Raw genomic sequence first — 27,445 nt, 5'->3', positions numbered from 1 at the left:
AATTACATTAATTTGGGGACTGGTCGAAAAGCATTAAACCTGTATGGCTAGTTAGCTTGCACTTGCTAGCTAATTTGTCCTATTTAGCGAGCTTGCTGTTGCTAGCCAATTTGTCCTATTTAGCGAGCTTGCTGTTGCTAGCTAATTTGTCCTATTTAGCAAGCTTGCTGTTGCTAGCTAATTTGTCCTATTTAGCAAGCTTGCTGTTGCTAGCTAATTTGTCCTATTTAGCAAGCTTGCTGTTGCTAGCTAATTTGTCCTATTTAGCAAGCTTGCTGTTGCTAGCTAATTTGTCCTATTTAGCAAGCTTGCTGTTGCTAGCTAATTTGTCCTATTTAGCAAGCTTGCTGTTGCTAGCTAATTTGTCCTGGGATATAAACATTGAGTTGTTATTCCAGCAATTAATCCACATATAAAACGCCCCACCGAATCGCTTCTAGTCATCTTTCCAAGGCTTTTTCATATTTGAACTTATATGGTGATTGGCATCTACACTTTTACCACGACAACCGGCAAAACATTTCATTATTCAATCACCCACGTGGGTATAACCAATGAGGAGATGGCACGTGGGTACCTGCTTCTATAAACCAATGAGGAGATGGGAGAGACAGGACATTCAGCGTGATCTGTGTCAGAAATAGAAAGGACTTCTATTTTAGCCCTTGGCACTCTCAGCCCATCCCACCTATCACCATAGACCTCAGCTCTTTAGTCCCAACCCCCAGCCACTCTCAGCCCATCCCACCTATCACCATAGACCTCAGCTCTTTAATCCCAACCCTCAGCCACTCTCAGCCCATCCCACCTATCACCATAGACCTCAGCTCTTTAATCCCAACCCCCAGCCACTCTCAGCCCATCCCACCAATCACCATAGACCTCAGCTCTTTAGTCCCAACCCTCAGCCACTCTCAGCCCATCCCACCAATCACCATAGACCTCAGCTCTTTAAACCCACCCCTCAGCCACTCTCAGCCCATCGCACCAATCACCATAGACCTCAGCTCTTTAGTCCCAACCCTCAGCCACTCTCAGCCCATCCCACCTATCACCATAGACCTCAGCTCTTTAATCCCAACCCTCAGCCACTCTCAGCCCATCCCACCAATCACCATAGACCTCAGCTCTTTAGTCCCAACCCTCAGCCACTCTCAGCCCATCCCACCTATCACCATAGACCTCAGCTCTTTAATCCCAACCCTCAGCCACTCTCAGCCCATCCCACCTATCACCATAGACCTCAGCTCTTTAGTCCCGCCCCTCAGCCACTCTCAGCCCATCCCACCAATCCCCATAGACCTCAGCTCTTTAATCCCACCCCTCAGCCACTCTCAGCCCATCCCACCTATCACCATAGACCTTAGCTCTTTAATCCCAACCCCCAGCCACTCTCAGCCCATCCCACCAATCACCTTAGACCTCAGCTCTTTAGTCCCAACCCCCAGCCACTCTCAGCCCATCCCACCAATCACCATAGACCTCAGCTCTTTAGTCCCAACCCTCAGCCACTCTCAGCCCATCCCACCTATCACCATAGACCTCAGATCTTTAATCCCAACCCTCAGCCACTCTCAGCCCATCCCACCAATCACCATATACCTCGGCTCTTTAATCCCAACCCTCAGCCACTCTCAGCCCATCCCACCTATCACCATAGACCTTAGCTCTTTAATCCCAACCCCCAGCCACTCTCAGCCCATCCCACCAATCACCATAGACCTCAGCTCTTTAGTCCCAACCCTCAGCCACTCTCAGCCCATCCCACCTATCACCATAGACCTCAGCTCTTTAATCCCAACCCTCAGCCACTCAGCCCATCCCACCAATCACCATAGACCTCGGCTCTTTAATCCCAACCCTCAGCCACTCTCAGCCCATCCCACCTATCACCATAGACCTCAGCTCTTTAAACCCACCCCTCAGCCACTCTCAGCCCATCCCACCAATCACCATAGACCTCAGCTCTTTAATCCCAACCCTCAGCCACTCTCAGCCCATCCCACCTATCACCATAGACCTCAGCTCTTTAGTCCCGCCCCTCAGCCACTCTCAGCCCATCCCACCAATCACTATAGACCTCAGCTCTTTAATCCCACCCCTCAGCCACTCTCAGCCATCCCACCAATCACCATAGACCACCCACGTTCTGTCATGTTTTACAGCATGTTTTAATCTTTCTAATCGTATTATATCCACAGATTGTGAGCTAAAGATGAACACCTTTCCTGTGATTATTATTGTATTATTTAGTGACTGACTATGGCTTTCCAAATCACCCAACACTGCTATTTGTAAGGTTAATATTAAGTGCATGTCATGGTGACCAGAAACCAGCTACATAGGGGTAATACCAGAATAAAGTATCTATTGATTCTGTCTCTCAGAGCTGAGATTGTTGTATGCCCCAGATATATAGATTCTGATGGTGGCAAGAATGTTATATAAGAATTTAAATTGAAACTGAAACTGAAACTTGCTGAATCAAGTGTAGTTTTTTTCACATAAAAAATCTCATCCCATTTATTTTGCAACCTTATTGGCACAGCTGTCAACATTGTAGTTTTCTGATTACAGCGATGGGGGAGAAATGGCGATCAACAGTGTTCTTGTCACGGAAGAATTTGACCGAGTTTTGAAATCAGTGGAATACCCAGTGGAAGCAGAGTATGATAGCTAAGAAGATGGAGAAAATTCTGACGTTTGATTTCAAATGTGCGTAGGGAGTCGAAAAGAGAACACAGAAGGATGTTGTATAAAACACCTGTCTCTGGATGACATCTTCAAACTCAGGGCAAACATGGCATCCGTGACAGAGAGGGACAAGCGTTCATCTATGTACACGGGTAAGAGTCTAGCTAGCTACATTTTTAGTTATATTACATTTCTAATTTTGTCAGAAACTCATTTTCATTGCAAGTTAAAGGGTACTTTTGCTAGCTAAACAGAGTGAGTACGGTAGTGTACTAAAGAGAGTGAGTACGGTAGTGTACTAAACAGAGTGAGTACGGTAGTGTACTAAAGAGAGTGAGTACGGTAGTGTACTAAACAGAGTGAGTACGGTAGTGTACTAAAGAGAGTGAGTACGGTAGTGTACTAAACAGAGTGAGTACAGTAGTGTAGTAAACAGAGTGAGTACAGTAGTGTACTAAACAGAGTGAGTACGGTAGTGTACTAAAGAGAGTGAGTACGGTAGTGTATTAAACAGAGTGAGTACGGTAGTGTACTAAACAGAGTGAGTACGGTAGTGTACTAAACAGAGTGAGTACGGTAGTGTACTAAACAGAGTGAGTACGGTAGTGTACTAAACAGAGTGAGTACAGTAGTGTACTAAACAGAGTGAGTACGGTAGTGTACTAAACAGAGTGAGTACGGTAGTGTACTAAACAGAGTGAGTACGGTAGTGTACTAAACAGAGTGAGTACGGTAGTGTACTAAACAGAGTGAGTACGGTAGTGTACTAAATAGAGTGAGTACGGTAGTGTACTAAACAGAGTGAGTACGGTAGTGTACTAAACAGAGTGAGTACGGTAGTGTACTAAATAGAGTGAGTATAGTAGTGTACTAAACAGAGTGAGTACGGTAGTGTACTAAATAGAGTGAGTACAGTAGTGTACTAAACAACCAAACATTTCATGACTAAGGGCTGGTTTATACTACGTCTATTGACATGTTTGGAGACAGTTGACACGGTGACATCCTGAACATTCTATTGTCATCCGACATCAAATTTGTCATTGTTCTATTGTTCTGCCCCTGAACAAGGCAAGTCAGTTATGAACAAGTTCTTACTTACAATGACGGCCTAGAAACAGTGGTTAGGGTGTTGGGCCTGTAACTGAAAGGTTGGTGGATCGAATCCCTGAGCTGACAAGGTCAAAACCTGTTAACTGCCTTGTTCAGGGGCAGAACAACAGATTTTTACCTTGTCAGCTCGTGGATTCGATCCACCAACTTTTCGATTACAGGCCCAAAACTTTAACCACTATTCCTAGGCTAGTTGGGACGCTAGTGACCCACCTCGACAACATCTGCTGAAATTGCAGAGCGCGAAATTAAAATACAAAAATTGTAATATTAAACATTTATGAAAATACAAGTATCTTACATCATTTAAAAGCGTAACTTCTTGTTAACCCAACCGCTTTGTCAGATTTCAAAAAAGGCTTTATGGCGAAAGCATACCATGCGATTATCTGAGGACAGCGCCCCGCATACACCAGCATTAAAAATATTTTTCAAACCAGCAGAGGCATCACAAAAATCAGAAATAGCGATAAAATAAATCACTTACCTTTGAAGATCTTCCTCTGTTGGCAATCCCAAGGGTCCCAGCTACATAACAAATGGTTGTTTTGTTTGATAAAGTCCTTCTTTATATCCCCAAAAAGTCAGTTTAGTTGGCGTGTTTGATTCAGTAATCCACCATTTCCACTTGTTCAACATGCAGACAAAGGAATCTGAAAAGTTACCAACAAACTTCGTCCAAACAAGTCAAACAATGTTTCTAATAAATCCTCCGGTACCCTAATATGTAAATAAACAACAATATTTAACACATAATGTAGTATGCTGTGGTAGCAGAATCAGAATCCTTTAGGTAACATTTATAAATAAGATGTTTTATTAATTTTCACAAGTATGCTTATGTGGGAAAAGTTACTGTTCCCATTGGGGAGAGGTCAGGCTTGTCTTCTTATGAGAATGTGTCTAACTATTTACATGTCCTCTCTGAGGTTGCCCTGATCTTGATTTAGTATATGGCCTAGGAGGCTCACTGTCTCCGTGAGCTTGTCCAGGAGGGTTTGTATTTGAGATGGGATTATCTAAAATGACAATTGATATATACCATTGGATGAGGTAATGTCTTGGTTGTTGTACTAAGAACGAGATAAGAGCTTCGTTTTAGAAGTTTTAGAAGAGCAAACTAAACGATAATTTATAGCCATTGCTGTCTGGCTATGTGTGTCTCTGCTATAAAGGATCTCAGTTGCCATTATGTAAGCACTCTCAGAGAATTCATTTATAGACACTGAATTGATCTGAGAGTCATAGGACTATGGTGAAGCTCATATAATTAAAGATGGACTTTATGATAACTCTGACTTGTGGGTGGTTTGCTCTCTCACGATTTGGTAATAAAGGAAATTTCCACGACAATGTTCAATACTGGAGATAAATAATGAGATGCACACCCTCATCCACGCCCTCATCCACGCCCTCATCCACACCCTCATCCACACCCTCATCCACGCCCTCATCCACGCCCTCATCCACACCCTCATCCACACCCTCATCCACACCCTCATCCACGCCCTCATCCACACCCTCATCCACACCCTCATCCACACCCTCATCCACGCCCTCATCCACACCCTCATCCACGCCCTCATCCACGCCCTCATCCACGCCCTCATCCACACCCTCATCCACGCCCTCATCCACGCCCTCATCCACACGCGCCACAAGACTACAGTCCAAATGAGAGCCACCTTGAAAAACTACAACGACTAATTCATTTTACAAAAACAGGTCTGAACCCCTTTCTAAAGACTGTTGACATCTAGCGGAAGCCATAGGAAATGCAATCTCGGAGGATTTGCTTTCCCAGCGTCCCACCTAGCCCAATTAACAGGCCCATTTCATCTTTTCCATTTGTATATCAAAAAATACTTTAGCTTAGCTTCCCACACTCTAATGACTATAGACATAGCTTCCCACACTCTAATGACTATAGACATAGCTTCCCACACTCTAATGACTATAGACATAGCTTCCCACACTAATGACTATAGACATAGCTTCCCACACTAATGACTATAGACATAGCTTCCCACACTAATGACTATAGACATAGTTTCCCACACTCTAATGACTATATACATAGCTTCCCACACTCTAATGACTATATACATAGCTTCACACACTCTAATGACTATAGACATAGCTTCCCACACTAATGACTATAGACATAGCTTCCCACACTAATGACTATAGACATAGCTTCACACACTCTCTAATGACTATAGACATAGCTTCCCACACTCTAATGACTATATACATAGCTTCCCACACTCTAATGACTATAGACATAGCTTCCCACACTCTAATGACTATAGACATCGCTTCCCACACTAATGACTATAGACATAGCTTCCCACACTCTAATGACTATAGACATAGCTTCCCACACTCTAATGACAATAGACATAGCTTCCCACACTCTAATGACTATAGACATAGCTTCCCACACTCTAATGACTATAGACATAGCTTCCCACACTAATGACTATAGACATAGCTTCCCACACTCTAATGACTTCCCACACTCTAAATACAAATAAAACTGTGAAGGACCTCGGCGTTACTCTGACCCTGATCTCTCTTTTGAAGAACATATCAAGACCATTTCGAGGACAGCTTTTTTCCATCTACGTAACATTGCAAAAATCAGAAACTTTCTGTCCAAAAATGATGCAGAAAAATTAATCCATGCTTTTGTCACTTCTAGGTTAGACTACTGCAATGCTCTATTTTCCGGCTACCCGGATAAAGCACTAAATAAACTTCAGTTAGTGCTAAATACGGCTGCTAGAATCCTGACTAGAACCAAAAAATTTGATCATATTACTCCAGTGCTAGCCTCTCTACACTGGCTTCCTGTCAAAGCAAGGGCTGATTTCAAGGTTTTACTGCTAACCTACAAAGCATTACATGGGCTTGCTCCTACCTACCTCTCTGATTTGGTCCTGCCGTACATACCTACACGTACGCTACGGTCACAAGACGCAGGCCTCCTAATTGTCCCTAGAATTTCTAAGCAAACAGCTGGAGGCAGGGCTTTCTCCTATAGAGCTCCATTTTTATGGAACGGTCTGCCTACCCATGTCAGAGACGCAAACTCGGTCTCAACCTTTAAGTCTTTACTGAAGACTCATCTCTTCAGTGGGTCATATGATTGAGTGTAGTCTGGCCCAGGAGTGGGAGGGTGAACGGAAAGGCTCTGGAGCAAAGAAACGCCCTTGCTGTCTCTGCCTGGCCGGTTCCCCTCTTTCCACTGGGATTCTCTGCCTCTAACCCTGTTACTGGGGCTGAGTCACTGGCTTGCTGGGGCTCTCTCGTGCCGTCCCTGGGGGTGCGTCACCTGGGTGGGTTGATCCACTGTTGTGGTCGGCCTGTCTGGGTTGGCGCCCCCTTGGGTTGTACCGTGGCGGAGATCTTTGTGGGCTATACTCTGCCTTGTCTCAGGATGGTAAGTTGGTGGTTGAAGATATCCCTCTAGTGGTGTGGGGCTGTGCTTTGGCAAAGTGGGTGGGGTTATATCCTTCCTGTTTGGCCCTGTCCGGGGTGTCCTCGGATGGGGCCACAGTGTCTCCTGACCCCTCCTGTCTCAGCCTCCAGTATTTATGCTGCAGTAGTTTATGTGTCGGGGGGCTAGGGTCAGTTTGTTATATCTGGAGTACTTCTCCTGTCCTATTCGGTGTCCTGTGTGAATCTAAGTGTGCGTTCTCTAATTCTCTCCTCTCTTTCTTTCTCTCTCTCGGAGGACCTGAGCCCTAGGACCATGCCCCAGGACTACCTGACATGATGACTCCTTGCTGTCCCCAGTCCACCTGGCCATGCTGCTGCTCCAGTTTCAACTGGCCTGGGCCCTAGGACCATGTCCCAGGACTACCTGACATGATGACTCCTTGCTGTCCCCAGTCCACCTGGCCATGCTGCTGCTCCAGTTTCAACTGTTCTGCCTTACTATTATTCAACCATGCTGGTCATTTATGAACATTTGAACATCTTGGCCACGTTCTGTTATAATCTCCACCCGGCACAGCCAGAAGAGGACTGGCCACCCCACATATGCTCTCTCTAATTCTCTCTTTCTTTCTCTCTCTCAGAGGACCTGAGCCCTAGGACCGTGCCCCAGGACTACCTGACATGATGGCTCCTTGCTGTCCCCAGTCCACCTGACTGTGCTGCTGCTCCAGTTTAAACTGTTCTGCCTTATTATTATTCGACCATGCTGGTCATTTATGAACATTTGAACATCTTGGTCATGTTCTGTTATAATCTCTACCCGGCACAGCCAGAAGAGGACTGGCCACCCCACATAGCCCGGTTCCTCTCTAGGTTTCTTCCTAGGTTTTGGCCTTTCTAGGGAGTTTTTCCTAGCCACCGTGCTTTTACACCTGCATTGTTTGCTGTTTGGGGTTTTAGGCTGGGTTTCTGTACAGCACTTTGAGATATCAGCTGATGTACGAAGGGCTATATAAATAAATTTGATTTGATTTGATTTGATATACATAGCTTCCCACACTCTAATGACTATAGACATAGCTTCCCACACTCTAATGACTATATACATAGCTTCCCACACTCTAATGACTATAGACATAGCTTCCCACACTAATGACTATAGACATAGCTTCCCACACTCTAATGACTATAGACATAGCTTCCCACACTCTAATGACTATAGACATAGCTTCCCACACTCTAATGACTATATACATAGCTTCCCACACTCTAATGACTATAGACATAGCTTCCCACACTCTAATGACTATAGACATAGCTTCCCACACTCTAATGACTATAGACATAGCTTCCCACACTCTAATGACTATAGACATAGCTTCCCACACTCTAATGACTATAGACATAGCTTCCCACACTCTAATGACTATAGACATAGCTTCCCACACTCTAATGACTATAGACATAGCTTCCCACACTCTAATGACTATAGACATAGCTTCCCACACTCTAATGACTATAGACATAGCTTCCCACACTCTAATGACTATAGACATAGCTTCCCACACTAATGACTATAGACATAGCTTCCCACACTCTAATGACTATAGACATAGCTTCCCACACTCTAATGACTATAGACATAGCTTCCCACACTCTAATGACTATAGACATAGCTTCCCACACTCTAATGACTATAGACATAGCTTGCCACACTCTAATGACTATAGACATAGCTTCCCACACTAATGACTATAGACATAGCTTCCCACACTAATGACTATAGACATAGCTTCCCACACTAATGACAATGGCAGAATTTTTAAACAGAGGTTTTCACTGATCCTTTCAAAGTTGGTCGTGTTATATATCAATTGAAAGGTAATTTCATGACCATCAGAACCACTTGTCAAACTAAGTTTAAAATGTATTAAGATTTCCTATTTAAAGCAATTTATGTACCCTAGAAGTCAATGGGTCCAAATGATTTTGACTTGAACAATCAGAGAAAGTTACCTTTGCTGCACACTGCTAACACACATTTTCCAACTCTAGGGACATAGACCTTACATTTTTTTCAACTATGATGAGCCAGACGGTACAAATTTGGGGGTCTGGCTCATTGACTAAAGTGTTATGTGGTATATTGTATCTTCTGATTAGAAATACTAGGGGATTTAAGGGAATGACCCTTAAAGTTCAATGTTATAACTGAGATTTAGAAGTTCAAGGCCAGTCTGCGATAGAAGTGCAGCCTAGATCTGTGTGTGTGTGTGTAACATACCTGAGCACACCCGGGGCACTCGTTACCGTTCTCGCAGGTCCTGCGGCGTGATTGGATGCCGCCTCCACAGGGCACTGTGCAGCGTTCCCATGCTGACCATGCCGACCAGTAGACATGAGGTGGGCAGGGCAGGTGTTCGTTGCAATACCTGGGAAGGACAAAGACCACAGGGGATGGGGATGTGTGTGTGTGTGTGTGTGTGTGTGTGTGTGTGTGTGTGTGTGTGTGTGTGTGTGTGTGTGTGTGTGTGTGTGTGTGTGTGCGTGCGTGCGTGCGTGCGTGCGTGCGTGCGTGCGTGTGTGCGTGTGCGTGTGTGTGTGTGAAGATGAGTATCACACAGAGGCTATAGGAGTGATGGGGGAACTTTACCCAGTAGTATCCCCAAGACAGCCTATCTGTCTTTAGAGTGGTTGGCTGTAAATGATGGTCTTTTTGACATGATACACACAAATCATGTCCAATCAATTGAATTTACCACAGGTGGACTCCAATCAAGTTGTAGAAACATCTCAAGGATGATCGATGGAAACAGGATACACCTGAGCTCATAGCAAAGGTTTTGAATACTTATGTAAATAAGGTATTTATGTTTTTAATTTTTAATACATTCGCAAAGAATTCTAAAAACCTGCTTTCGTTTTGTCATTATGGGGTATTGTGTGTACTGTAGATTGATGAGGAAAACAATTCATACAATCCATTTTATAATAAGGCTGTAACTCAACAAAATGTGGAAAAAGTCAAGGGATACTTTCCGAATGGACTGTATACCGATCGATACCACAAGAAAAAAGAAGACTAATTATAGAGAACTACTGTACAGTCCCAAGATAGACAGGCAAACTGTCAGAACTGACAGACTGATGTTGACTCGTAAACTCCCGTTTGAACAACCACATTTTAACTGAGAGAAATATTCCACTTTTATGTCGCCATCAACAGAGAAATATTCCACTTTTATGTCGCCATCAACAGAGAAATATTCCACTTTTATGTCGCCATCAACAGAGAAATATTCCACTTTTATGTCGCCATCAACAGAGAAATATTCCACTTTTATGTCGCCATCAACAGAGAAATATTCCACTTTTATGTCGCCATCAACAGAGAAATGACACCCTATGAAGTTTGATTTACAATAGAAATCCCAAAGGCACCATATGTGTGCTCACAAAGTGTGAACATCCTCGGAGATTGATAAATGAAATCCCAAAGGCTGTGAATGCACCATATGTTTGCTCACAAAGTGTGAACATCCTCGGAGATTGATAAATGTGTGTAATGTGCATTTATGAAAGCTATATTTTAATTAGTCTTAATGCATATTCCATATATTTTTTATCTACCAGCTCTCACAGTCTCATGTCAGAATTAGACATTCATCCATGTCTCTCAAACATCACTTTTAGAAGTTGTTCCAAATGTCACATTTCTATGTGTTTAGGCATTATGGTTAAAGTTTGGGATACCTAAAAACATGATGCCTTATTAGAGCCTATAGACATCATTTCTAGACCTTTTACACAAACTGTAAATACTAAAAACAGCAGATATTCACAGTGTTGGCTGAAGCACGAAACACATTGTCAGGGCCTCCGAGTGGCGTAACGATCTAAAGATCACAGTGCCCGAGTTCCATCACAGGCTGTGTCGCAGGCGACCCGGGAGACCGTTGTGGCGATGCCCAATTGGCCCAGTGTCGTCCGGGTTAGAAAAGGGTTTGGGAAGCAAACCTAGCAGATTCCTTGTGGCGGGCCATGCACATGCACGCTGACCTCGGCCGCCAGTTGTACAGTGTTTCCTTAGACGCTTCCGGGTGAAGGGAGCAGTGCGGTAAGAAGAAATGTGGCATGGCAGGGTCATTTTCGATGGACACATAGCTCTCGACCTTCGACCTCTCCTGAGTCCGTACGGGAGTTGCAGCGATGGGACAAATGTATAATTAACAATTGGACATCACAAGTATAAGGGGTAAAAAGTAGACTTTTTTTTATAAACACTTTGTCTGTTGGTGAGAAACGTAAGCAATTTCCCCTTATTTGATCTGCAGATACAGATAACAGATAGATATTACAGCGCAATGAAAAGTTGAAATAGAAAAACATTTGTGTGTTACTCGGTTTTCCTACTACACGATTTACATTAAAGAGCCAGAGATCAAAAGGGAGGAGACAGGGGCCCCTGCAGAGATCAGAAGGGAGGAGACAGACCCATTGATCTGTAGAGTCCCCTGCTCAGAATAAAGGGAGACAGCCTTAACCAGATCCATAGTAAACAGATTAATAAACTCATCGTCAATCCAGCCATGCAAATCATTCTGCTCTCAGATTAGATTAGCCTTCGTTTAATGCAACATCCTCCCTGGGAAGGAAGTCAAGAAGAAAATGGTGCTATTTACTGCCCTGTATGAGCTGAGTAAGCAGGGGAATACATAAGCTTGAACATTAGCCAGACAGACTTTGGCCCCATTGCATTGACTGGGATAGCAGTTAATGTCAAGAAACCATGGCCAAACTTCTGGAGAGAGACTGGAATGTGTGTGTGTGGCTACTGCATGTGCCTGAGGCCTTTCGATACTGTATCTCTAACCACAGCCATCTGGCCTCAGAGGGAGAGAGAGAGAGAGAGAGAGAGAGAGAGAGAGAGAGAGAGAGAGAGAGAGAGAGAGAGAGAGAGAGAGAGAGAGAGAGAGAGAGAGAGAGAGAGAGAGAGAGAGAGAATGAGAGAGAGAGAGAGAGAGAGAGAGAGAGAGAGAGAGAGAGAGAGAGAGAGAGAGAGAGAGAGAGAGAGAGAGAGAGAGAGAGAGAGAGAGAGAGAGAGAGAATGTGTGCTGATTACCTCTGAAAGGGGACCCTATGGATACGGCAATAACAGCCCACTCCATTCCTAACATTAAAGGGAGAGTTCACACCCAAAATGAGTCCACAATCCACAACATCTGATTCATATAGAACATGTAGAAAATAAGAGGAGAGAGATGGATGGAGAAAAAGAGAAAGAGTGTGAGAGAGAAAGTGAGAGGGAGAGAGAGAGAGAGAGAGAGAGAGAGAGAGAGAGAGAGAGAGAGAGAGAGAGAGAGAGAGAGAGAGAGAGAGAGAGAGAGAGAGAGAGAGAGAGAGAGAGAGAGAGAGAGAGAGAGAGAGAGAGTGTGTGTGTGTGAGAGAGAGAGAGAGAGAGAGAGAGAGAGAGAGAGAGAGAGAGAGAGAGAGAGAGAGATGGATGGAGAAAAAGAGAAAGAGTGTGAGAGAGAAAGAGAGAGAGAGAGAGATAGAGAGAGAGAGAGAGAGAGAGAGAGAGAGAGAGAGAGAGAGAGAGAGAGAGAGAGAGAGAGAGAGAGAGAGAGAGAGAGAGAGAGAGAGAGAGAGAGAGAGAGAGAGAGAGAGAGAGAGAGAGAGAGAGAGAGGGAGGAAGGTACAGAGAGAGAGAGATAACATTTGAAATGTCTCTATTCCTTTCAAGTGTAATGAGTGTAATGTTTACTGTTAATTTGTTCATGTTTATTTCACTTTTGTTATTTATCTAATTCACTTGCTTTGGCAATGTTAACATATATTTCCCATGCCAATCAAGCCCTTAAATTGAATTGAGAGAGAGAGAGAGAGAGAGAGAGTGAACAGCGAGCGAGTAGGACCATGAAACCCATTTCTTCTCTTACAGACAGACCATTCTCCCCTCTAAACAGACAGACCCTTCTCCTCTCTAAACAGACAGACCGTTTTCTTCTCTAAACAGACAGACCATTCTCTTCTCTAAACAGACAGACCCTTCTCTTCTCTAAACAGACAGACCCTTCTCCTCTCCTCTCTAAACAGACAGACCCTTCTCCTCTCTAAACAGACAGACCCTTCTCCTCTCCTCTCTAAACAGACAGACCCTTCTCCTCTCCTCTCTAAACAGACAGACCCTTCTCCTCTCCTCTCTAAACAGACAGACCCTTCTCCTCTCCTCTCTAAACAGACAGACCCTTCTCCTCTCCTCTCTAAACAGACAGACCCTTCTCCTCTCCCTCCTCTCTAAACAGACAGACCCTTCTCCTCTCCTCTCTAAACAGACAGACCCTTCTCCTCTCTCTCTAAACAGACAGACTTCTCTCTCTAAACAGACAGACCCTTCTCCTCTCTAAACAGACAGACCCTTCTCCTCTCCTCTCTAAACAGACAGACCCTTCTCCTCTCCTCTCCTCTCTAAACAGACAGACCTTCTCCTCTCCTCTCTCCTCTCTAAACAGACAGACCCTTCTCTCTCTAAACAGACAGACCCTTCTCTTCTCTAAACAGACAGACCCTTCCTCTCTAAACAGACAGACCCTTCTCCTCTCCTCTCTAAACAGACAGACCCTTCTCTTCTCTAAACAGACAGACCCTTCTCTAAACAGACAGACCCTTCTCTTCTCTAAACAGACAGACCCTTCTCTTCTCTAAACAGACAGACCATTCTCTTCTCTAAACAGACAGACCCTTCTCTTCTCTAAACAGACAGACCATTCTCCTCTCCTCTCTAAACAGACAGACCCTTCTCTTCTCTAAACAGACAGACCCTCCTCTCTAAACAGACAGACCCTTCTCTCTCTAAACAGACAGACCCTTCTCCTCTCTAAACAGACAGACCCTTCTCTTCTCTAAACAGACAGACCCTTCTCTTCTAAACAGACAGACCCTTCTCTCTAAACAGACAGACCATTCTCTTCTCTAAACAGACAGACCCTTCTTCTCTAAACAGACAGACCCTTCTCTTCTCTAAACTCTAAACAGACAGACCCTTCTCCTTCTTCTCTAAACAGACAGACCCTTCTCTTCTCCTCTCCTCTCTAAACAGACAGACCCTTCTCTTCTCTAAACAGACAGACCCTTCTCCTCTCTAAACAGACAGACCCTTCTCCTCTCTTCTCTAAACAGACAGACCCTTCTCCTCTCTTCTCTAAACAGACAGACCCTTCTCCTCTCTAAACAGACAGACCCTTCTCCTCTCTTCTCTAAACAGACAGACCCTTCTCCTCTCCTCTCTAAACAGACAGACCCTTCTCCCCTCTTCTCTAAACAGACAGACCCTTCTCCTCTCTAAACAGACAGGCCCTTCTCCTCTCTTCTCTAAACAGACAGACCCCTCTCCTCTCTAAACAGACAGACCCTTCTCTTCTCTAAACAGACAGACCCTTCTCTTCTCTAAACAGACATACCCTTCTCTTCTCTGACAGACCCTTCTCTTCTTTAGGAGAGTGTGATAGTGACACAGCATATTTCATCCATTAAAACATGTCTCCTCCACAGAGTGTAAAATCACCAAGCCCTACTGTAGGATCCTAATGGATTCTCTCAATAACACATCTCTACCATTCATCGCTGGGCCGGCACAAGGTGTTTTATTAGCTGAGCATGTAGTTTGAAAGAAGCAGAGAGGGAGAGAGGGACAAGGAAAGTATGAGGGAGGGAGATAAAAAAAAGCCACAATTGTGGGTGTGTCAATGGGTAAATGGCACCCTTCGCGAAAAATAGATCATTTTTTTGAAGACAATCATGATTCAAAAAGTACATTGCCTTCGGAAAGTATTCAGACCATTTGACTTTATCCACATTTTGTTACGTTACAGTATTACTCTAACGTTGATTAAATAAAAACTATTCCTCAGCAATGTACACACAATACCCTATAACGACAAAGTAAAAACAGGTTATAATACATTTTTGCAAATGTATTTAAAAAAAAAAGTATTCAGACCCTTTACTCAGTACTTTGTTGAAGCACCTTTGGCAGCGATTACAGCCTTGAGTCTTCTTGGGTATGACGCTACAAGCTTGGTACACCTGTATTTGGGGAGTTTCTCCCATTCTTCTCTGCAGATCCTCTCAAGCTCTGTCAGGTTGTCAGGCTGCACAGCAATTTTCAGGTCTCTCCAGAGATCTTCGATCAGGTTCAAGTCCGGGCTGGGACACCCAAGGACATTCAGAGACTTGTCCCTAAGCCACTCACTCCTATGTCGTCCTGTGCTGTGTTGTCTGTGTGTTTGGGGCTGTTGTCCTGATAGAATGTGAACCTTTGCCCCAGTCTGAGGTCCTGAGTGCTCTGGACCAGGTTTTCATCAAGTATCTCTCTGTACTTTGCTCCGTTCATTTTTACCTCAATCCTGAGTAGTCTCCCAGTACCTGCCGATGAAAATCATCCCCACAGCATGATGCTGCCACCACCATGATTCACCTTAAGGATGGTGTTAGTTTTCTTCCAGGCGTGACGGCTTGGCATTCAGGCCAAAGAGTTCCATCTTGGTTTCATCAGACCAGAGAATCTTGTTTCTCCTGGTCTGAGAGTCCTTTAGGTGCCTTTTGGCAAACTCCAAGCAGGCTGTCATATGCTTTTCATGAGGAGTGGCTTAAGTCTGGCCACTCTGCCATAATGGCCTGATTGGTGGAGTTCGGAGAGATGGTCGTCCTTCTGGAAGGTCCTCCCACCTCCACAGAGGAACTCTGGAGCTCTGTCAGAGTGACCATAGGGTTCTTGGTCACTTCCCCCGATTGTTCAGTTTGGCTGGGTGGCCAGTCCTTAGGAAGAGTCTTGGTGGTTCCAAACTTCTTCCATTGAAGAATGATGGAGGTCATTGTGTTTTTGAGGACCTTCAATGATGCAGACATTTTTCGTCCCCTTCCCCAGATCTGTGCCTCGACACAATCCTGTCTCGGAGCTCTACAGACAATCCCTTCGACCTCATGGCTTGGTTTTTGCTCTGACATGCACTGTCAACTGTGGGACCTTATATAGACAGGAGTGTGCCTTTCCCAATCATGTCCAATCAACTGAATTTATCACAAGTGACTCCAATCAAGTTGTAGAAACATCTCAAGGATGATCAATGGAAACAGGATGCATCTGAGCTCAATTTCGAGTCTCATAGCAAAGGGTCCGAATACTTATGTAAATAAGGTATTTCTGTTTTTTATTTCTAATAAATTTGAAAACATGTAGCTTGATAAAAAAAATTGTATTGAAGGAATTTTACAATAAGGCTGTAATGTAACACAATGTAGAAAAAGTTGATTGTTTCAGAATACTTTCCTAACGCACTTGTGTGTCTCCATCAGATTCGCTTCACTATTGAGTCTTCAAGTAGGAATATATGGTGTCACATAATTGATGGCTTTGTCCATTAATATGTACCGGTATTGGGGGGGAAGTCTCAGTCTGGAGGGCCCTTGAACAATTGATAAATTGACACAATATATTTTTTTTTCAAAAGTTCCATAATAAATATTGTCAACATACAGTGTTGTAACAATGTGCAAATAGTTAAAGTACAAAAGGGAAAATAAATAAACATAAATATGGGTTGTATTTACAATGGTGTTTGTTCTTCACTGGTTGCCCTTTTCTTGTGGCAGCAGGTCACAAATATTGCTGATGTGATGGCACACTGGTATTTCACCCAGTAGATATGGGAGTTTATCAAAATTGGGTTTGTTTTCAAATAATTTGTGGCTCTGTGTAATCTGAGGGAAATATGTGTCTCTAATATGGTCATATATTTGGGCAGGAGGTTAGGAAGTGCAGCTCAGTTTCCACCTCATTTTGTGGGCAGTGTGCACATAGCCTAGCCTGTCTTCTCTTGAGAACCAGGTCTGCCTACAACGGCCTTTCTCAATAGCAAGGCTATGCTCACTGAGTCTGTACATAGTCAAAGCTTTCCTTCATTTTGGGTCAGTCACCATGGTCAGGTATTCTGCGACTGTGTACTTTCTGTTTAGGGCCAAAGAACGTTTTTAGGTTAATTATTTCCAATGTGTAAAGAAATTATTTTTTTGTTTTCTCATGATTTGGTCTAATTGTTTTGCTGTCATGGGGGTCTGTTTGTGTTTGTGAACAGAGCCCCAGGACCAGCTTTCTTAGGGGGCTCTTCTCCAGGTTCATCTCTCTGTAAGTGATAGCTTTGTTATTTTCGGTTTGGGAATCGCTTCCTTTTAGGTGGTTGTAGAATTTAACGTCTCTTTTCTGGAACTCGATAATTACCGGGTATCGGACTAGTTCTGCTCTAAATCATTTGGTGTTTTACGTTGTACACGGAGGATATTTTTGCAGAATTCAGCATGCAGAGTCTCATTTTTGGAGATTGTCCCATTTTGTGAATTCTTGGTTGGTGTGCGGACCCCAGACCTCAGACCCATAAAGATCAATGGGTTCTATAAACGAATCAAGTATTTTTAGATCCAAATTGGTATGTCAAATGTTATGTTCCTTTTGATGGCATAGAAGGCCCTTCTTACCTTGTCTCTCAGATCGTTCACAGCTTTGTGGAAGTTACCTGTGGCGCTGATGTTTAGGTCGAGGAATGTATTGTTTTTTGTGTGCTCTATGGCAATGTTGTCTCGATGGAGTTTGTATTCGTGGTCCTGGCAACTGGACCTTTTTTGGAACACCATTATTTTTGTCTTACTGAGACTTACTGTCAGGGTCCAGGTCTGCCAGAATCTGTGCAGAAGATCTAGGTGCTGCTGTAGGCCCTCCTTGGTTGGGGACAGAAGCAACAGATCATCAGCAAACAGTACATATTTGACTTCAGATTGTATTAGCGTGAGGCCAAGTGCTGCAGAATGTTCTCGTGCCCTCCCCAATTCGATGATACAGATTATGTTGAATAGGGTGGGGCTTAAGCTGCATCCCTGTCTCACCGCACCCCCTCAAATGAAATGTTTGTGTTTATTGTAACCACACACTTGTTATTCGTGTACATGGATTTTATCATGTTTTATGTTTTCCCCTCAACCCCACTTTCAATCTATTTTTATAGCAGATCCTCATTCCAAATTGAGTCAAGAGCTTTTTTGAAATCGACAAAGCATGAGAAGATTTTGCCTTTGTTTTGGTTTGTCAATTTGACATTTACTCAGTAAATTGGTGCTCAGTACATTTACTGTGGAAATGTACAAGTCTGCTGGAAATGATAACGCAGAGGATTTTCCCAAGGTTGCTGTTGACGCATATCCCATGGTAGTTATTGGGGTCAAATTTGTCCTCACTTTTGTGGATTGGGGTGATCAGTTCATGGTTCCAAATATTGGGGAAGATGCCAGAGCTAAGAAAATTGTTAAAGAGTGTAAGTATAGCCAATTAGAATTTGTGGTCTGGATATTTGATCATTTCATTGAGGATACCATCAACACCACAGGCCTTTTTGGGTCGGAGGGCTTGTATTTTGTCCTGTAGTTCATTCAATGTGATTGGAGAATCCAATGGGTTCTTAATAGCTGATTCTAATATTTGTATTTGATAATGTATATGTTTTTGCTGTTTGTTCTTTGTTATAGGGACAAAAAGATTGGAGAAGTGGTTTATCCATAAATCTCCGTTTTGGATAGATAACTCTTCGTGTTGTTGTTTGTTTAGTGTTTTCCCAGAAGTGGTTAGAGTCTATGCATTCTTCAATTACATTGAGCTGACTTCTGACATGCTGTTCCTTCTTTTTCTGTAATGTATTTCTGTATTGTTTTAGTGATTCACCATAGTGAAGGCGTAGACTCAGGTTTTCTGGGTCTCTGTTTTTGGCTGGTGTCACGCTCGTTGGAATAAATGTCGGACCAAGCTGCAGCGCGATATGATTTTAATAATAATGTGAGACTTAGCAAAGACAAAAACAAATAAACAAATAAACTAGCAACAAACCGTGACTACAGAGATGCTACGTGCAATAACTCAAAACAATATCCCACAAACACAAGTGGGAAAAACAGCTACTTAAATATGATCCCCAATTAGAGAAAACGATACCAGCTGCCTCTATTTGGGAATCATACAAATCACCAACAAAGAAAAAAAAACTATAACACCACATAGAAATACACAAACTAGATCACCCCCAGTCACGCCCTGACCCACTTCCCCATAGAGAAACAATGGCTCTCTATGGTCAGCGCGTGACAGTTGGATAGGTTTCTCAATTTATTTCTTAGGTTTTTGCATTCTTCATCAAACCATTTGTCAATGTTGTTAATTTTCTTTGGTTTTCTGTTTGTAATTGTTTAGATTTGATAGGGAAGCTGAGAGGTCAAACTGTTTAGATTTGATAGGGAAGCTGAGAGGTCAAACTGTTTAGATTTGATAGGGAAGCTGAGAGGTCAAACTGTTTAGATTTGATAGGGAAGCTGAGAGGTCAAACTGTTTAGATTTGATAGGGAAGCTGAGAGGTCAAACTGTTTAGATTTGATAGGGAAGCTGAGAGGTCAAACTGTTTAGATTTGATAGGGAAGCTGAGAGGTCAAACTGTTTAGATTTGATAGGGAAGCTGAGAGGTCAAACTGTTTAGATTTGATAGGGAAGCTGAGAGGTCAAACTGTTTAGATTTGATAGGGAAGCTGAGAGGTCAAATATACTGTTCAGATTTTCCACTGCCATGTTTACACCTTCACTATTACAGTTGAACGTTTTGTCCAGGAAGTTGTCTAAAAGGGATTTGTTTTTGCCTAATTGTTTTTTGGTAGGTTTCCTACATTCCTTCCATCTATAACACGTCTTAATATTATTCAGATCTTTGGATTTGATGGCTCATGATTGACTATTGCTCTGTTCAAGTAGACTGTGACTTTGCTGTGATCTGATAGGGGTGTCAGTGGGCTGACTGTGAACGCTCTGAGAGGCTCTGGGTTGAGGTCAGTGGGCTGACTGTGAGATGAGTTATCTGAGAGGCTCTGGGTTGAGGTCAGTGGGCTGACTGCCAAGAGATGAGCGCTCTGAGAGGCTCTGGGTTGAGGTCAGTGGGCTGACTGTGAACACTCTGAGAGGCTCTGGGTTGAGGTCAGTGATAAAGTAGTCTACAGTACTACTGCCAAGAGATGAGCTATAGGTGTACGTACCATAGGAGTCTGGGTTGAGGTCAGTGATAAGGTACTACTGCCAAGAGATGAGCTATAGGTGTACGTACCATAGGAGTCTGGGTTGAGGTCAGTGATAAGGTACTACTGCCAAGAGATGAGCTATAGGTGTACGTACCATAGGAGTCTGGGTTGAGGTCAGTGATAAGGTACTACTGCCAAGAGATGAGCTATAGGTGTACGTACCATAGGAGTCTGGGTTGAGGTCAGTGATAAGGTACTACTGCCAAGAGATGAGCTATAGGTGTACCTACCATAAGGAGTCCCCTCAAAGCCTTCCATTCCCAGCGTGCGACTGAGCTGCTGGAGTTGTGACCTGTTTTGGTTGGTTATGTTGTCATAGTTGTGCCTAGGGGGGCATATAGGGGAGGGAATGATGTCCCCTCCAAGTAGCTTCTGGCATTTAGGCCGCCACAGACTAGTACATGTCCCTGGGCCCCCCTCCTAGATGGAGAAGCTGTCTTCATTAAAGTATGTGGATTCTAGTTGGGGGATATAGGTAGCACACAGGAGGACATTTTTCTCTGTTAAGATCATTTCCTCCTGAATTTCTAGCCAAATGTAAAATGTTCCTGTTTTGATCAATTTAATAGAGCCCTCTGTTTCACACCTGGTAGTTTGGTGGATGGGACTACCAGCTCTCTGTAAACTAGAGGGCAACCAGTGGGTCCATCTCCTCTATACCATGTTCCCTGTAGGATGACAATGTCTGTATTTCCGATTTCTTTGGTGAAGAACAGGTTCCTGCTCTTTAGGCCAAATGCAGATTACCTCAGGCCTTAGATATTCCAGGATGAGATAGAGAAGGCTTTGTGTTCCATTAAGTGTCCAATGTTGTTAGTCGTGTGTTTAGGCCTCAGGCTAGTAAGTGTGAGCAGAGCCTGCTGAGCATCTGCTCACGGCCTGGGCGTATGTGTGACTTTCATGTTGAGGGCCCGCCGGTCTGGGACAGTGTATTGCTGGTCTGGGCACTGTGTCTATTGATCTGTTGATCCTGTGTGAAGTGTTGCGGCTGAGTTTGAGGGCGTTGTCCTTTAGGGCGATGGAGGGCACTGCTGCCTTTTAGAGGTGGACCTGGTCATGAAGGCTGTTCTAGTCCAGGGTGGATTGGTGGGCACTGCTGCCTTTTAGAGGTGGACCTGGTCATGAAGGCTGTTCTAGTCCAGGGTGGATTAGTGGGCACTGCTGCCTTTTAGAGGTGGACCTGGTCATGAAGGCTGTTCTAGTCCAGGGTGGATTAGTGGGCACTGTTCTGCCAGGGTGGATTTTAGAGGTGGACCTGGTCATGAAGGCTGTTCTAGTCCAGGGTGGATTGGTGGGCACTGCTGCCTTTTAGAGGTGGACCTGGTCATGAAGGCTGTTCTAGTCCAGGGTGGATTGGTGGGCACTGCTGCCTTTTAGAGGTGGACCTGGTCATGAAGGCTGTTCTAGTCCAGGGTGGATTAGTGGGCACTACTGCCTTTTAGAGGTGGACCTGGTCATGAAGGCTGTTCTAGTCCAGGGTGGATTGGTGGGCACTGCTGCCTTTTAGAGGTGGACCTGGTCATGAAGGCTGTTCTAGTCCAGGGTGGATTGGTGGGCACTGCTGCCTTTTAAAGGTGGACCTGGTCATGAAGGCTGTTCTAGTCCAGGGTGGATTAGTGGGCACTGCTGCCTTTTAGAGGTGGACCTGGTCATGAAGGCTGTTCTAGTCCAGGGTGGATTGGTGGGCACTGCTGCCTTTTAAAGGTGGACCTGGTCATGAAGGCTGTTCTAGTCCAGGGTGGATTAGTGGGCACTGCTGCCTTTTAAAGGTGGACCTGGTCATGAAGGCTGTTCTAGTCCAGGGTGGATTAGTGGGCACTGCTGCCTTTTAAAGGTGGACCTGGTCATGAAGGCTGTTCTAGTCCAGGGTGGATTAGTGGGCACTGCTGCCTTTTAGAGGTGGACCTGGTCATGAAGGCTGTTCTAGTCCAGGGTGGAGTGGGCACTTAGAGGTGGACCTGGGGCTGTTCTGGATTGGTGGGCACTGCTGCCTTTTAAAGGTGGACCTGGTCATGAAGGCTGTTCTAGTCCAGGGTGGATTAGTGGGCACTGCTGCCTTTTAGAGGTGTCCAGGGTGGACCTGGTCATGAAGGCTGTTCTAGTCCAGGGTGGATTAGTGGGCACTGCTGCCTTTTAAAGGTGGACCTGGTCATGAAGGCTGTTCTAGTCCAGGGTGGATTGGTGGGCACTGCTGCCTTTTAGAGGTGGACCTGGTCATGAAGGCTGTTCTAGTCCAGGGTGGATTGGTGGGCACTGCTGCCTTTTAGAGGTGGACCTGGTCATGAAGGCTGTTCTAGTCCAGGGTGGATTGGTGGGCACTGCTGCCTTTTAGAGGTGGACCTGGTCATGAAGGCTGTTCTAGTCCAGGGTGGATTGGTGGGCACTGCTGCCTTTTAGAGGTGGACCTGGTCAGGCTGTTCTAGCCAGGGTGGATTTGGGCACTGCTGCCTTTTAGAGGTGGACCTGGTCATGAAGGCTGTTCTAGTCCAGGGTGGATTAGTGGGCACTGCTGCCAGGGTTTTGGGCAAAGGTGGACCTGGTCATGAAGGCTGTTCTAGTCCAGGGTGGATTAGTGGGCACTGCTGCCTTTTAAAGGTGGACCTGGTCATGAAGGCTGTTCTAGTCCAGGGTGGATTGGTGGGCACTGCTGCCTTTTAAAGGTGGACCTGGTCATGAAGGCTGTTCTAGTCCAGGGTGGATTGGTGGGCCAGGTAAACATTTGGTTTTGAGGCTCAGTCAAGGGAAGTACTTTTACCCACTGTATGGTAGCAGGGTGGAAGTATTTTCGGGGTAGCAAGGTGGAGATAACCACTGGGGAAAGTAGAAGAAGCTTTTTCAATCACTCCTTTGAGTGCAGTGGCCACCCGTTCCTGCTGTGCTCTCAGGTCGTTTGTGCCTGTGTGTATTATTATGTGGCTGGGTGACCCTAGTTGGTCCTCAGACAGAAGGTCGAGGGAAAATTGGGTGTGACACCAGAGTTTAGAAACTCTGTTTGAGAAAAAGTCTGTTTTCTTGTATATATTTCCCATTTGAGTCCATAAGGAGTGCAATCTGTGTCTTGTGTTTGTCCTCAGTGGGTGTGGGGGAGTTGTCAGGAGGGCTATCAGGGTGACTGACAGGGGGGGTGCTGAGAGGTGGTGGGATATTCTGGGCTTGGGGTTCTTCATTTGTCTGTCCTGCTGTGATGTCAACGTGGTCAGGGTCTGGGGTGGACTGTTCTGCTGTGGTGTCAAGACTTTTGTCGAGAGCTGAGGTGGGCTGTTCTGCTGGTTTCTCTGTGGGGGTGGCCACCTCTCTAATGAGTTGTTCTCTGTGACACGCCATCCCCCTCACCCTCTCCTCCAGCAGTCTGAGCCTCTCCTCTAGTGCTCTTTTCTTCTCCTGTTCTGCTCTTGCTCTTTCTCCTGTTGATGTTGTCGCACTACAGTCCAGATATGTCTCTCTCCACCTCCAGCTCTCCGGGTCTTGTTGAGACGGTGTTGTTGAGCTGGAGGATTTTGTTGTGCTGACGAGTGTGTTCACCTCTTGTTCCAGCTCCTCCTGCCTTACCTCCAGCTGGGTGTATTTATCCTTCATTTCAATGAGGGGGTAGTACTCTGTGCTGGGAGGTTGACTTTCTGCTTGGGGTTGCTCGTCTGTGGGGTTGTTTAATGAAGAGGTCTGGTCTGACCCGCTCGGGGTGGGGGTATCTTTCTCAAGAGAGAGGTTCTCCTGCTGGGCTCTCTCTTTGATAATGTGAAAGTCCAACTGAAACTGTTTGGGGTTGCTCTGTACCAATACTGTTCGAGATTTGTACACGTTCACATTTCCTGACTCAGTGTCCTCGTTGTCTCGTATCCTGAGTTTCTACCCATCAGTAACACCCCCCCCTCTTAACGAAAGGGTAGTGTGTTATGCCAGGGGATGGTCTGTGGGGAATTTATTTTATTTAACCTGTATTTAACTAGGCAAGTCAGTTAAGAACAAATTCCTATTTTACAATGACGGCCCAGGAACAGTGGGTTAACTGCCTTGTTCAGGGGCAAAACCACAGACCTTCACCTCGTCAGCTCGGGGATTCGATCCCAGCAACCTTTCGGGAAGATGAAGTTGCTTATGTTCCCATTTTTATAACAGTCAGCAAAAAGTGTTTCTTGATTTTCCATAAGGAGCTTAATTTTGTACTCTTTTCATGCCTTAACATGTTTTACATAGAGAGGGTACTGTATTAATTACCTCTGAACAGCGGGAGGCGGCTTCAAAGCCCTCTCATTTGGTTGAGGTAGACTGTGTGACTCTCCTGCCATTGTTGGGCTCAAGGGCTTCGATACCTCTCACGTCAGTGCTAATTGAAGTCGCTCTGTGTGTATCCAAAGGTGGTCAATGAAATTAGCACTGTGATGTCCCGGGTAGAACAAGAGAAGCTAGAACCCCATATAAAGAATGGCCAACCTAATTGAAATGCTTCATTATGTAGTGCAGCGGTCTAAAGCACTGCATCTCAGTGCTAGAGGCGTGCGTCACTGCAGACACCCTGGTTCGAATCCAGGCTGTATCACAACCGGCCAGGATTGGGAGCCCCCACAGCGTGGCGCACAATTGGCCCAACGTCTTCCGGGTTAGGGTTTTGCCGGTGTGGCCCGTCATTGCAAATAAGATTTTGTTCTTAACTGACTTGCCGAGTAAATGTTAAAATACCCAGTAACAAAGTACCCAGACGCTAAGGAATCTGTCTGAAGTTATTCTCATATTATTATTGACTTTGTTGTAAAATTTCTGGTAAAAAAGTTTTATTTCAAACAACCTGCACTCTTCCATATTCTCTCCTTCTCACCTCCCTCTCTCCTTTCTCTCTCTCCTTCTCACCTCCCTCTCTCCTTCTCACCTCCCTCTCTCCTTTCTCTCTCTCTTTCTCACCTCCCTCTCTCCTTTCTCTCTCTCCTTCTCACCTCCCTCTCTCCTTTCTCTCTCTCCTTCTCACCTCCCTTTCTCCTTTCTCTCTCTCCTTCTCACCTCCCTCTCTCCTTTCTCTCTCTCCTTCTCACCTCCCTCTCTCCTTTCTCTCTCTCCTTCTCACCTCCCTCTCTCCTTTCTCTCTCTCCTTCTCACCTCCCTCTCTCCTGTCTCTCTCTCCTTCTCACCCCCCTCTCTCCTTTCTCGCTCTCCTTCTCACCTCCCTCTCTCCTTTCTCTCTCTCTCCTTCTCACCCCCCTCTCTCCTTTCTCTCTCTCCTTCTCACCTCCCTCTCTCCTTTCTCTCTCTCCTTCTCACCTCCCTCTCTCCTTTCTCTCTCTCCTTCTCACCTCCCTCTCTCCTTTCTCTCTCTCCTTTCTCTCTCTCCTTCTCACCTCCCTCTCTCCTTTCTCTCTCTCCTTCTCACCTCCCTCTCTCCTTTCTCTCTCTCCTTCTCACCTCCCTCTCTCCTTCTCACCTCCCTCTCTCCTTTCTCTCTCTCCTTCTCACCCCCTCTCTCCTTTCTCTCTCTCCTTCTCACCTCCCTCTCTCCTTTCTCTCTCTCCTTCTCACCTCCCTCTCTCCTTTCTCTCTCTCCTTCTCACCTCCCTCTCTCCTTTCTCGCTCTCCTTCTCACCTCCCTCTCACCTCCCTCTCTCCTTTCTCTCTCTCCTTCTCACCCCCCTCTCTCCTTTCTCGCTCTCCTTCTCACCTCCCTCTCTCGTTTCTCTCTCTTCTTCTCCCTTCTTCTTTCCCCTTCTTAATCTCATTTTTCCAGAGTGCATTGCAGGTTGCTTATAAACCTTCTCAACATCTTGTTGGGGGTGATTATTCCAGACCAAAGCAGCAGAGCTGGAGCTTAAAAAGGAGGGCAGCCTCCCTCATCTGTGTGGAGCCCAGATAGTGGCTCAAAAACATTCCTCTCTCTCTCTCTTAATTGACTGTCAGACTGAAGTCAGACTGAAGCCGTTATGAGGTAAAAAAGAGTCATATATGTAATGCTTCACATCACAATGTGTGACTGGCTAATGAATGAAGGACTCAAGACTTCTGTTACACTCACAACAGCAGGGGGATTGTTTCTGGATAATTGGTGTGGATTTATGGCTGTCTGTATGTCTAGCTGTGTGTGTATGTGTGTACGTGGCTGTGTGTGTGTGTAGCTGTGTGTGTGTGTGTGCGTAGCTGTGTGTGTATGTGTGTACGTGGCTGTGTGTGTGTGCGTAGCTTGTTGTGTATGTGTGTACGTGGCTGTGTGTGTGTGTGTGTGTATGTGTGTACATGGCTGTGTGTGCGTAGCTGTGTGTGTGTAGCTTGTTTATACATATGTATGAATGCACGAGTGTGTCCCGTACCTTTCCTCTCTGTTCTGCCCCACACACACTCGTCCTCCGTGGCGAGGGGTGGGGTTGCTGCAGGACCTCTGCCGGACCTGGAAGCCAATGCCACAGCTGGTGCTACACGGGATCCACAGAGTCCAGGGGCTCCACACACCGTTCCTATGGAGACACCACAGAACACAAGGTTACACACCGTTCCTATGGAGACACCACAGAACACAAGGTTACACACAAAGAGAGAGGTGTAGATAAAGATAGAACGCTTGCTATTCAGTAAATGTTTCTGCTTATCCAATAAAACATCCACTGCATTTAATTTATTATCCCTAAACATGAACTGAAAGCTTTCAAAATACTGACTGTGTGAGCAGAGGGCAGATGGAATCAGACAGACAGACAGACTATATACCTGGAGCAGTTGGCAACCTCCACGCTGAGTCCGTGACAGGACTGACCCCCACACTGGGGTTTGGGATTATCACAAGGCCTGGTTCTACACAGACAGGAATCAGCACTGCCCCCATCAGTATGGCTACAGGCCCCCCAGCCTGTCCATGGCCCAAACCCTCCATCCAACGTCAAGTTACGCACCTGGGGAGATCACAGGGAGGAGGGAGAAAATACTTCAAACTAGGGTGGAGGTCAACAGAAAAGAAAGAAGGACATAGGGACAGAGTGAACGAGAGAGATGTAAATCTAATGCACCATGGGTAATACACAGGGAAGGAGTTGGAATAGGAGGAGAAGGTTGGGGAGAGATGTAAATC

The 27,445-nt window shown here is 45.2% G+C and overlaps 1 protein-coding gene across 3 annotated transcripts in view; it reads right to left on the bottom strand.

Annotated features, from left to right (window-relative positions):
- LOC118362108 (semaphorin-5A-like) overlaps nt 1-27,445 on the bottom strand; it is a 365,802-nt gene that overhangs the window by 86,471 nt on the left and 251,886 nt on the right. For all 3 annotated transcript variants that reach the window (XM_052500408.1, XM_052500392.1, XM_052500397.1), the window contains exons 13-15: nt 27,088-27,269; nt 26,694-26,837; nt 9,536-9,683 (exon numbers count right to left, since the gene is read on the bottom strand). In XM_052500408.1, the coding sequence (XP_052356368.1) occupies nt 9,536-9,683; nt 26,694-26,837; nt 27,088-27,269 (474 nt within the window). The remainder of the gene's footprint in view (nt 1-9,535; nt 9,684-26,693; nt 26,838-27,087; nt 27,270-27,445) is intronic.

The sequence above is a fragment of the Oncorhynchus keta genome, chromosome 4 (genome assembly GCF_023373465.1).
Source record: "Oncorhynchus keta strain PuntledgeMale-10-30-2019 chromosome 4, Oket_V2, whole genome shotgun sequence".
Taxonomy (NCBI): domain Eukaryota; kingdom Metazoa; phylum Chordata; class Actinopteri; order Salmoniformes; family Salmonidae; genus Oncorhynchus; species Oncorhynchus keta.
The sequence above is the reverse complement of the archived record's forward strand: the minus strand, read 5'-3'. Positions and strand labels throughout refer to the sequence as shown.